Genomic DNA, 12,627 nt, shown 5'->3' with positions numbered 1-12,627 from the left:
AGTGTTGTAGAGTTTCACAGCCTGAAGGAGGCCCTTCGGCCTATCACGTCCATCTTGGTTGTCAAACACCTAGTCCCATTTTCCAGCATCTGGCCCATAGTCTTTAGGCTATCATATTTCAAGTGATCAAATGTTGAGAGGTTTCCCCCTTCTATATCCTTCCCTCATAACTAACCTTCTTCATTCCAGGCAACATGGTGATCCAGGCCTGGCCTACATGTGACTCTAGGTGGACATCAAGGTGGTTGACTTAGAACTGCTGCAACAAGCCACTCAGCTATATCATGCAGGTCAAATAGGACCAAAACATCTGGATGGACAAGATGACATTGACCTGGGCACTGGAAATGTCAACGGCACATCCTGCCCAATTGACCCTGCAAAATCTTCCTCAATAATGAGTGGGGACTTGTTTCCAAATTGCAGGTTCTGTCAAACACCTTTGGGAGCTTTGACTGTGTTAATGATGCTATATGGATACAGGTTGCCATTGTACCGTTTTAGTATGACACAATACAGGGAGTTTCACAGTCCTGTTCTTGATATTTTTGATTTGAATTTAACACCTCATGGATAGATATCTACTCGAACATTTATTATCAGGTGACAACAAGTCTCACCAGTGGTTAGCACTGCTGCCTCACAGCACCAGAGACCTGGTTCAATTCCTGCCTCAGGCAACTGTCTGTGTGGAGTTTGCACATTCTCCCAGTGTCTGTGTGGGTTTCCTCCGGGTGCTCCGGTTTCTCCCCACAGTCCAAAAATGTGCAGGGTTAGGTGAATTGGCCTGACTAAATTGCCCGGAGTGTTAGGGGCAGGGGTAAATGTAAGGAAATAGGTCTGGGTGGGTTGCTCTTCGGAGGGTCGGTGTGGACTTGTTGGGCCAAAGGGCCTGTTTCCACACTGTAAGTAATCTAATCAAATGTCATATTAAATTACTTTCATTCTTAAAGAAATCTGGTGACATTTCTAGTGATTTGATAAGATTCCTGCCCTTTACAGATAATGTATAATACAGAAGCAGCCTAACAGCTCTGTTCTGGTACTTACAGTCCCTTGAAAGTATCTGTGCTATTGTCCTCAACCACTCCTGCAGCAGTGAACTCCACATTCTAATCATTCTCTTGTGTAAAGAGATTTCTCTTAAAGAATTAAAGATATTGATGGCCCTTAGTTTCAGTCTAATACACAAGGAAACATTTCCACATGTATCCCTATCAAACCCATACATAAAATTAATGATCACCATCATTTAACACCTTAGCCTTCTCTTTCTAAGAGATAATTGTGACCTGTCAGTTCTGGTATTATTCTTGTGACTGTTTGCACCTTCTCCATGGTGTCTGTAAGTTTTCTGCAGTGAGGAGAGTAGTAACTGCTCACAGATCTTTCACAGAGAGAGAGAGAGAGAATTTAAAGACTAAGAACTCAGAGAGACCAAATTTCTTACTAATGTATTTTATTGTTTTTTTTGCAATTTCTTGTAAAATAGACAATAATTTTTCATCCTTAGTTTACACGTGGTTAACACAGTTCTGTAGATGAATAAATTCCATTCTTTTCAGATAAAAGTGTTTTGCATTTAAAAATAGTAACACGGTCTCAGGAAGAGGAGACCCTTCAACCTTTCAGCCTACCTATCCACAGTCTTTCATGGCTTGTTCCTAATGACCTTGAACACTGTTTGTCATCCAGAACCTACCTGATTACTGGAAATTCATGGACGTGTTCTATTCTTACTAGGATTCACCTCCACATCCTCAGCACATTTTGGTTTATTTTGCTCTCTCTTTCAAACGGCTCATTCCACGGCGTGCTTCATTCCTTAAAAAGGAAAATCTCCTTCTTTTCGCATCTGATTTTGTTGTTAATTGTACCCATGTCTTTGAGATACCAGTCCCCCTGTGGAAAAATGGCCTCTCCTGTCTTACTCTCTCAAGATCGCCCACCCCCGGCCCCCACATTTATGAACACCTCTTAAACATTCCTCTGTCTGAACAAGAATAATCCCATCTTCTTGGGTCTGGAACTGGAGATATCTGCATCTTGATCAGACATATTGTGTTTGTCAGCAAGATAGGAAAAGATCTTCAGAAGATTCCCATTCCTTCAAGCCCCTCCTCTCCCGAGTAACATCTCATCATCTTTTGTGGATGTGGAATGTGACGTTCTCACATCCTGACGTGTCTGATATCTAAGAGAAGGCGAACTGGGAATAGTTGTGTTGCCAACTCTCCAAGATTGGCAGGAGTCACCTTTAATCTCCAAGACACGCAACAGGAAACCCAAAGTTAAGTCTTAGGGGCCTTAAACAAATGAAGCAATTTCCCCCTTTTTTTAATTACACACTCTTATTAGTTATAAAAATATTGTGTTTGGGTGGATCGACAGCACAGTATTATATAACTAGGGAATGGACAGTCTGCTGTTCTGCTGACTGCTCTGGGTAGGTGGGCATAGGTTGGGCACGAGAGGTGATTGATGGCAGGAGAGAGGGCACAGGCCTGTGGGCAGCTGGAAGTCTCGTGACAGAATCCTTTGGAATAGGGGCTGACTCAGAAATGGGGGAAGGAAGGTGGAAGTGGGGGATTGGTGTGGTGGCTGGTGATTGGGTTGTGCCAGTGAAGACCATGCACTTACTGATGTTTTGTTTAATACCTGAACATCATGCTTCACCTCCAGCCACCATTAAGACTGTTGTAAAAAAACACAAACATACATTCAGACACATTAAATTAGATTATGTTAATGAAAACATGCAAGTTTGACTTAAAACTGCTTTCTCTTGGCTTCCGTCAGTAAAAATCGCAAAGAGGCCACAGGCTGCTAAGTATCTGATGTTCTAATGTGATCATCCTGGTAGTGTTTGACTTGGTGTTGGTCACCAATGTTTGATTTCACGAGGTGTCACATTTTTGTTAAGCCATAAAGAGACCATCATGATCAATAGGTCACCACAGGAGAGTGGTTAGATTGCTCGAGCCTCAGTGGGTAACACTCTCCCTCGCGAAGTTAGAAGGTCAGGGGTTGATGCTCACCCAGAGCAGTGACTGAACATTCAGGGTGACAGAGTGAGTGCCTGACTGTCCGAGGCAACACCTTAAACTGAAGTCTGCAGTAATCGCGCTTCTTCCAATGTCCAACTGAGACTTACCTCCACTTAACACCTTCTCTGGGAGACAACCCCTCTGACATCAACAGGGGTGGGTCCAAACCCTGTCCACATTAAACCCAACTGGAATGCAGTGAGCAAATCTCAGATAATAAATACCTGCTCCCCCACCCCTCCGCATCTAATTTTGTTGTTAGCTAAAGATACCAGTCCTCCTTTGGAAAAATGACTTTTCCTGTTTAACTCTCCCAGGATCACATTCCCCCCCCACAACCCTCACATTTATGAGCACCTCTTAAAAGTTCCCCTGGCTGAACAAGAGTGATCCCAAGAATTGGAAAGGCATTATGAGAGGGAGGGGCTGGAATCGAGAAGGTGTGGAATCCTCTATATCTCCAATTTGGGAGACAGAGGATGACCAGGGAGAAGAGCAGGGGCTGAAGGCTGGGGACTGGCTGTGGGCCACAGCATCCCACACCCCCAACACTCCCATCCCTCCCAAGCCTCAGTAAGTAACATTGAAAGAAACAATGGCTGTTAAACTATAAGAGCCCCTCACATTAGTGTAAGAGGGAAGAGTCTGATTAGATCCTAGATTGCATATTTAAACACCATGTCTGGTTGATAGAGGAGTCCAATAACAGGCTGGTTTGAAAGTAGGGTCGGGTAGGAAGTGGGCACGCTGTGTGGTGGGTGATAATGCCTGCCCAAGTGCTGAAAATCACTCTTGCCAACCTCACTGTCAGAGACCAGAGGCCCTGATGCCTTTACATGGTGTTAATTAAACCCCCCACTGCATGCACATTAATAATCCTGCCGAGATACCCTTTATTTATAGCACCCTTAAACTTCAAATCCTCCAATAGTCACCACCGAGAAAAAGGAAGGATGATACAGCTCTCTAAAGGAGTGCTGACACTAGCCCTTATAATGCAGGTGGCAGTTCTGGGGTTTAAACATTCAGTGGTGGACTACATAGGCCACATGTTGGGAACACCAATTAAAATATATCCCAGATCCCAAAGAGGAGAACTCAGGCAGGCAACAGTACAGCTATCATTAACTCTTCACAAAATTCACCTGAACCTTTGTGACAGAAACAAAATACTGCAGCGCCTGCTGAAACGTGCATTTGGTGACCAACAGAGAATTAACCTCCTTTCTTACCCCTCGACCCCTCCACAGCCCCCTCCCATACTAGAGCAGGACCATCTCCGAGCAGGTTGGCACTGTATCCCCTGGGAGTGGGTAACTGGGCTGGGAACACCAGTCTGCCATAGCTCACCCCATCCTGAGGTCAGGTCACCGCCAGCCGCCCATCCCCAGCTGAAAACCTGGGCAGTAACTAAAAGAAATGTCAGAAGTTGCGTGGCCTTTCCTCACCGTTTCCCTTCAGTGGTGTCCACTACCCCTCCCCCCCCCCCCCCCCCCCCCCCTCCAGTGACCGTGAGTCTGTGACTGGGTCCCGAGAAATGCAAGTGACCAGACATGTCCAACACGTTACAATCGCCCTACCAGACAGACCCCCATATGGAACACGAGTTCATCATGTGTGCTGTTCACTGCCTTTTATCATCACCACGAGCTTGGTTGTAATTTCCAGGCCGCTGACTAGAATGAGTGTGCAAACGTGGCAGTGGAGGTTCGTGAGCCCTTGTTTCGGCTCTGTCCTGCGAAGCCAGCTTCTCCCTGCTCCTCGACAGCCTCCTCCTTCTTCCTGACCTTGAAGCGGGACAGGAAGTCCAGGGCCATTCGGTCCCACTCCTCGGGCAGCAGCAACAGGAGGAAGCCCAGGCAGATGATCAGGACAGCGATTACCCGCACACTGTTGAACACAATGTCACTGCAGTAGGCATCAGCCACTGTGGGGCAAGGGGCAAAAGGCAGAAAGCCAACAGTCAGTATTAACAAGCTGGCAGACAGACACTGCATTCACCTCATCCCCACATCTACTCCCAACACTCCCCAGTCTACCTCCCTGTGGGGTCACTCTCGGGCCGTTCCCTTGATCTGCTGAGATATAACTGAGTGGCCTCTCCCAAATTCAGAGGCAAGAGATGGGTGAGTCACATTGGTAATGGGCTGCAGTCATTGCTAAGGCCAGGCTGAGTAATGGTCCTGGGCTTCCTTCCCTCTGAGGCAGATTAAATACCAGGCAGCCCCTTCTCTGGGACCACAAGCCAGGGTTCATCAAAAGCAAGACTGGAGCTGACACTGCTTTCTGCAGAGCACCACACAATGCCACCCATAGACTAGCAGCAATGCCCTTATTTAGAAAGGCGAGGTGGTAGTGAGGGCAAACAGCTCAGAGGCTGTGCAGTCTCCAAGTCGGGTCAGAGGTCAGGAATATTTTTTTTAGATTAGATTTAGATTAGATTACTTTACAGTGTGGAAACAGGCCCTTCGGCCCAACAAGTCCACACCGACCCGCCGAAGCGCAAACCACCCATACCCCTACATTTACCCCTTACCTAACATTACGGACAATTTAACATGGCCAATTCACCTAACCTGCACATCTTTGTGACTGTGGGAGGAAACCGGAGCTCCCGGAGGAAACCCACGCAGACACGGGGAGAATGTGCAAACTCCACACAGTCGCCTGAGGCGGGAATTGAACCCGGGTCTCTGGCGCTGCGAGGCAGCAGTGCTAACCACTGTGCCACCGTGCCGCCCATTTTACCCAGCTCCAGTGCGAATCAGATAGTAATCCACAGAACCTTAGCCTGGTATATCCTCACTGCTACTGGGACATGAACAAGGATTGAGAATCTCTCACCCTGAGCAAGGTGAGCAGAAATTTCACATAGTCCCATATACATGAGAATGTGGATGTAGAGGTCTGACCCCGACCCTGACCCAGATCCAGACTCGGACCCTGATGGAGTAGTGAGCCTATCAGTACTGTCAAGTCCAAGGTAATGAATTCAGATGGAAAGCGTTGTAAGGCATGCCACCTATTGATATCATTTTCAGCTTCTGCTATTTATAACAATTGGAAAACAAATGGACGGACTCATGAGATTCAATATTCTTTCCAGGGTTAAATGAGGATTGGAAATTCTGGAGATCAGAGACGAAGAGTCTGGTGCTGAAAAGGCACAGCCGGTCAGGCAGCATCCAAGGAGCAGGAGAATCAATGTTTCAGGCATAATCTCTTCATGATGAACAGTTTATGCTGGAAACTTCGATTCTCCTGCTCCTCGAATGCTGAGTGACTAGTTGTTCCTTTCTAGCACCACACTCTTCAATTCAAGACTTCCTCGCTCCTTTGTTCAGAATATGTTGCAATGTCAAGGTAACAAGTTCCATTTCTACAGCAAGTTTTACAACCTTGGGTTATTCCAAAGCATGTAACAGCCAGTGAAGTACTTCTTGATGTGTAGTCATGGTTACAATGTAGGAAATGGAGCAACAACCAGCTCCTGTGCTCAGCAGCAATGCCATAATGTCCACATACTTTACCTTGGTTTTGTGATTTTGTTTGTGGGATAACAGTTGGCCAGGATCCTGGAGTGAGCTTCCCATTCATGTTTGAATTAGTGCCGTGGGATCTATACATCCACCCAAAACAGCAGGGAGACTTTGGTTTAATGTCTCACCCAATAAATCTCCCTGCCTGCACTGATCTGCCCTCAGGTTTGCTCCTTGCAAGAGATTAAATCTCCTCCCACTGGAAGTGGGTCACAGAGTTGAAAATATTCTTGAATCCCAACAGTAAGCAGTCAGGGTCAAAGAGGTTGGTTTGAAGGCAGGGTGCAGGGTAGGGCAGGGTGCGGAGTGGGTGAGGAGACGCGGGGATCTGGGGGAAGGTGGTTCAATTACAGATGGGGATGAGAATCAATGAAGTTCTTGTGGTAGGGGCTGGTGGGAAGTTGATTGGGGATAAGGAGGTGGTGGGTGGTGGTGGTAAAGGAGATCGATGGAGGAAAAGCAGCAGAGGGCTGGACCTGGGCGGGCTTTGGTCCAGCAACAAGAGCAGGGAGGAGGGAAAAGGTTGTCAGTGAAGACTTAGAGACCCGAGACAAGAGAAAACGGGAGACAAATCTCTGCTGTTTGGAGAAAGGATTTCCAACACCATTTCCAACAAAGTGTCACACCATTTGGGTATTTCTTTTATTGTACCCTCTCATTGTCTCAGCAAGTGAAGACAGAGCTGAGCTGGTACTGTCCTTCCCTTTTAAACGAACAGGCAAATATCTGCTTTCGGGGGTGTGGGAATCTAATCAAAGGGCCTAACCCACCCTCGATCCTGCATCTTGGAATGAGATGGGAAGGAATGCTGCTTTCTGTGTGGCTAATTGTCACTGACCTTAACAGAAAGATGGCAACCGGAGGTCCTACAGCTCCTCCATCTTGTAATGCAGCCTGTTAGAAGCTACTAATAATCACATTAGAGAAACCGGAGGTAATCAGGCAGAGTCAACATGGTTTTGTGAAAATCAAAGAATGTTTAACCAATTTGTTTTTGTTCTTTGAAGAAGTAACATGTGTCATGGGATGAAAGAGGAAACCAGTGGATGTATTGCATTTAGATTTCAAAAGACAACTGATAAAGTGCCACATTAAAGATTGTTGTGGGGGAAAAAAAAGCCCATGGTGTATTTGTTAACAAATTGGGCAGGACAGAATATTGGCTGGCTAACAGCAAGCAGACAGTAGGAACAAATGAGTCACTTTCTGGTTGGCAAATGACAATGAGTGGTGTGACACAGGAGTCAATGCTGGGACCTCATTCTTTTACAATCTATATAGCATCATAGAGATATGCTGCATGGAAACAGACCCTTCGATCCAACTCATCCGTGCCGATCAGATATCCTAAATTAATCTAGTCCCATTTGGCCCATATCCCTCTAATCCCTTCCTATTCATATACCCATCCAGATACATTTTAAATGTTGCAATTATACCAGCCTCCACCACTCCCTCTGGCAGCTTCCATACCCGCAGCACCCTCTGGGTGAAAAAGTTGCTCCTTAGGTGCCTTTTAAACCTTTCCCCTCTCAACTTAAACCTTTGCCCTCTAGTTTTGGAATTCCCTACCCTGGGGAAAAGACCTTGGCTGTTACCCTATCCTTGCCCCTTATGATTTTATAAACTCCTATTAGCTCCGCAAACCTCACCCCCAGCATCCTGGCAACATCGTTGTAAATCTTTTTTGCACCTTCTCAAGTTTCACAACATCTGTCCTATAGCAAGGAGACCAGAATTGTACACTGTATTCCAAAACTGTACTGTTTTGTACAGCTGCAACATGACCTCCCAACTCCTATACTCAATGCACTGTCCAATAAAGGCAAGCATACCAGATGCTTTCTTCACTATCCTGTCTACCTGCTACTCCACTTTCAAGGAACTATGAACCTGCGCTCCAATGTTTCCTTGTCCAACCTGTCCAAATTCACCATAAATCCCATTCCTTAGAATCCCCTCCACTGATGTCAGGCTCACTAGTGTTTAGTTCCCTGGCCTTTCCCTACCACCTTTCTTAAATAGTGGCACCACCTTAACCAACTGCCAGTCTTTTGGCATCTCACCTGTGACTATCGATGATACAAATATCTCAGCAAGGGGCCCAGCAATCACTTCCCTGGCTTCCCACAGAGTTCTGGGGTACACCTGATCAGGTCCTGGGGATTTATCTAACTTTATGCATTTTAAGAGATCCAGCACCACCTCCTCTGTAGTATGGACATTTTTCAAGATATTGCTATTTACTTCCCAGAGTTCTCTATCTTCCATATCCTTTTCCACAGTAAACATGGATGCAAAGAACTAATTTAATGTCTCTCCCAAATCCTGCAGTTCCACACATAGATCTTCAAGGGGCCGTATTCTCTCTCTAGTTACTCTTTTGTCCTTGATGTATTTGTAGAATCTCTTTGGATTCTCCTTAACCCTCTTTGCCAAAGCTATCTCATGTCCCCTTTTTGCCTTCCTGTGGCTTCATACAGTTTCCTAAATTTGTTGAGGATTCAAAAATAGGTAAGAAACTAAGTTGTGAAGAGGACACAAAGCACTCAAAAGAGATACCCATTGCTCATTTACTTTCCCGAAGGTCTGACAAATGGTATATAATGTGGGAATATGTGAAACTCTCCATTTTGGCAGGAAGAACAGAAAAAGGACAATATAACCTCAATGATAAGAGATTGAGAGATACAGAGGGATCTGGGTGTTCCAGTGCATTAACCTAACATGAAGATACAGTAAGGAAAGCTAATAGAATATTACTGGATCAGAGGTGCTGGAAGAGCACAGCAATTCAGGCAGCATCCGAGGACAGGCAAAATCGACGTTTCGGGCAAAAGCCCTTCATCAGGAATAAAGGCAGAGAGCCTGAAGCGTGGAGAGATAAGCTAGAGGAGGGTGGGGGTGGGGAGAGAGTAACATAGAGTACAATAGGTCAGTGGGGAAGGAGATGAAGGTGATAGGTCAGGGAATAGAGGGTGGAGTGGATAGGTGGAAAAGGAGCTGGGCAGGTCGGACAAGTCCGGACAAGTCAGGGGATCGAGTTGCTGGAGGTTAGAAGCTAGGATGAGGTGGTGGAAGGGGAAATGAGGAAACTGTTGAAATCCACATTGATGCCCTGGGGTTGAAGTGTTCCGAGGCGGAAGATGAGGCGTTCTTCCTCCAGGCGTCTGGTGGTGAGGGAGCGACGGTGGAGGAGGCCCAGCACCTCCATATCCTCGGCAGAGTGGGAGGGGGAGTTGAAATGTTGAGCCACGGAGCGATTTGGTTGATTGGTGCGGGTGTCTCGGAGATGTTCCCTAAAGCGCTCTGCTAGGACGCGCCCAGTCTCCCCAATGTAGAGGAGACCGCATCGGGAGCAACGGATACAATAGATGATATTAGTGGATGTGCAGGTAAAACCTTGATGGATGTGGAAGGCTCCTTTAGGGCCTTGGATGGAGGTGAGGGAGGAGGTGTGGGCACAGGTTTTACAGTTCCTGCAGTGGCAGGGGAAAGTGCCAGGATGGGAGGGCCTCCCATCCTGGCACTTTCCCCTGCCACCGCAGGAACTGTAAAACCTGTGCCCACACCTCCTCCCTCACCTCTATCCAAGGCCCTAAAGGAGCCTTCCACATCCATCAAAGTTTTACCTGCACATCCACTAATATCATCTATTGTATCCGTTGCTCCCGATGCGGTCTCCTCTACATTCGGGAGACTGGGCGCCTCCTAGCAGAGCGCTTTAGGGAACATCTCCGGGACACCCGCACCAATCAACCAAATCGCCCCGTGGCTCAACATTTCAACTCCCCCTCCCACTCTGCCGAGGATATGGAGGTGCTGGGCCTCCTCCACCGCCGCTCCCTCACCACTAGACGCCTGGAGGAAGAACGCCTCATCTTCCGCCTCGGAACACTTCAACCCCAGGGCATCAATGTGGATTTCAACAGTTTCCTCATTTCCCCTTCCACCACCTCATCCTAGCTTCTAACCTCCAGCAACTCGATCCCCTGACTTGTCCGGACTTGTCCGACCTGCCCAGCTCCTTTTCCACCTATCCACTCCACCCTCTCCTCCCTGACCTATCACCTTCATCTCCTTCCCCACTGACCTATTGTACTCTATGCTACTCTCTCCCCACCCCCACCCTCCTCTAGCTTATCTCTCCATGCTTCAGGCTCTCTGCCTTTATTCCTGATGAAGGGCTTTTGCCCGAAACGTCGATTTTGCCTGTCCTCGGATGCTGCCTGAATTGCTGTGCTCTTCCAGCACCACTGATCCAGAATCTGGTTTCCAGCATCTGCAGTCATTGTTTTTACCTAATAGAATATTACACTGAGTGGGACTGAATAAAATTGTAGGGAAGTTATGCATCAGTTATACAATATTGGTGAGCCCATATCTGGAGTACCATGCACAGTATTAGTCACCTTTTTTGAGGAAGTAAATTCATTGGAGATTTACCAGATTAATACCTGGAACGGAGAGGTGGTCTTATGAGGGAAAGTTGGGCAGGCTCAACTTGTGCCCTTTGAAGTACAGAATTACAGTAAGAGATGATTGACACATATTAGACCCTGAAGGGTCTTGTGGTAGGGACTGGAACGAGGGGTCACTATTGGGTCAGCCATTTAAAACAGAGACAACACAATTTCTTTTAACCCCAGTATGAGTCATTAGAACTCTCTTCCAGAAAAGGTAGTGGAAGCAAAGTCTCCAAATTTTTTTTTAAACAGCAGAGGTGGATAGATTCTTGTTAAGCAAGGGGGTGAAAGGGTATCAGGGTATGTGAGAATGGAGAGTAACCAAATCATCCACGGTCCCCTTGAATAATGAAGCAGGCTTGAAGGTCTGAGGGACCTGCTGTTGTTCCTAACTTGAATGTCTCTATGTACCCCATTAGATCAAAGCTGATCTGTGTCTTAACTCTATTTAACCACCTTGGTTTCATAACCTTTAATCAGCATATTCACTAGAAAGATCTCTCAATCACAGGTTTGAACTTTTCAATTGACACTCTCTCTCCTTCCCTCCTCTCCCCATCCCTACCCTCAGCCTCATCAGCTGCTTGTGAGGGTGAGAAGTCCAGATGTCCACAACCCTCTCAGTAAGTAAGTGCTCCCTGATATCGCCCTGAAAGGCCCTGCCCTATTTTGGGCCTGTTATACTGGACTCATACACAAGGGAAATAATGACTCCTCAATGTTCCCCACCAGCATGTCCAAGAAGACTCCACACAATCAGTCGCTGTCGTTTAACCCTTTCAGTCCTGCTCTGGTCAACTTACGCTGCATGCTCTTCAGAGCCATTATACCGTCCCTGAGAGACAGTGTCGAGAGCTGAACACAGTCCTCCAGCTGGTATCTAACCACAGCTTTACACAGAGTCATCCAGCCCTATGTAAACCAGCCCTCAGAGACAACGAGCAACATTTGTTCCACCTTCATTGATTCTTTTATGCCTGACCACTGGCTTTTAGTGATTTATTCCTGTATTTGCGCTGTTCAGTCTTCCCATTCTTGCACTATTCCGAGTTTCTCATCCCTCCATTGCAGATTTCTCTCCCCTCCATTCCAAGTTTCCCACTAATTAGGAACTGCATCTGATCATCATTCTCAGACCCAAAGTGGAGGTCCTGGCACTTGTCCACACTGAACTCCAACTACAGTTCTACAACACAGTGGAGTTAGTCTTCCCTCAGCAAGCTCTGTCCAAAACTTACACAATTACAAACACCTCGACAGAATCGCCCCTTAACCTTCCCTGCAGCGTTTTGGACGAGTTCTAGTTAACGCAGAAAGGAAACTGGGAGGTTTTGAGGGCATTTGTGAGGGGGCGGAGCTCCTACTTGGGCACCTCTTGGCTCCCCTTGTCCCAGATACCGGGCTGCCTGTGAAAAAGAGGTGAAGGAGAAAAAGTCTTACCAGCATTCACAGGGACACTGAGGACCACTCCCACCGAGATCAGAGTTGGTGATGTGACAGCAATCCCAAAATTCATCAGGATGTTAAAGGCTGAAACAATGGACATAAGAAATTGTGGATTTACAAAATAAAAGA

At 46.8% G+C, this 12,627-nt stretch overlaps 1 protein-coding gene across 3 annotated transcripts in view; it reads right to left on the bottom strand.

The window, feature by feature from the left end:
* Positions 1–4,577: 4,577 nt before the first annotated feature.
* Positions 4,578–12,627, bottom strand: part of slc35f3b (solute carrier family 35 member F3b) — a 202,215-nt gene continuing 194,165 nt past the window's right edge. For all 3 annotated transcript variants that reach the window (XM_087978762.1, XM_087978755.1, XM_087978770.1), the window contains 2 exons: positions 12,493–12,582; positions 4,578–4,974 (listed from right to left, as the gene is read on the bottom strand). In XM_087978762.1, coding sequence (XP_087834888.1) covers positions 4,724–4,974; positions 12,493–12,582 — 341 coding nt within the window. In that variant the 3' untranslated portion in view covers positions 4,578–4,723. The remainder of the gene's footprint in view (positions 4,975–12,492; positions 12,583–12,627) is intronic.

This window comes from Chiloscyllium plagiosum, unplaced genomic scaffold (genome assembly GCF_037043375.1).
Source record: "Chiloscyllium plagiosum isolate Xiang-an unplaced genomic scaffold, Cpla_swu_hap1 HiC_scaffold_3, whole genome shotgun sequence".
Taxonomy (NCBI): domain Eukaryota; kingdom Metazoa; phylum Chordata; class Chondrichthyes; order Orectolobiformes; family Hemiscylliidae; genus Chiloscyllium; species Chiloscyllium plagiosum.
The sequence above is the reverse complement of the archived record's forward strand: the minus strand, read 5'-3'. Positions and strand labels throughout refer to the sequence as shown.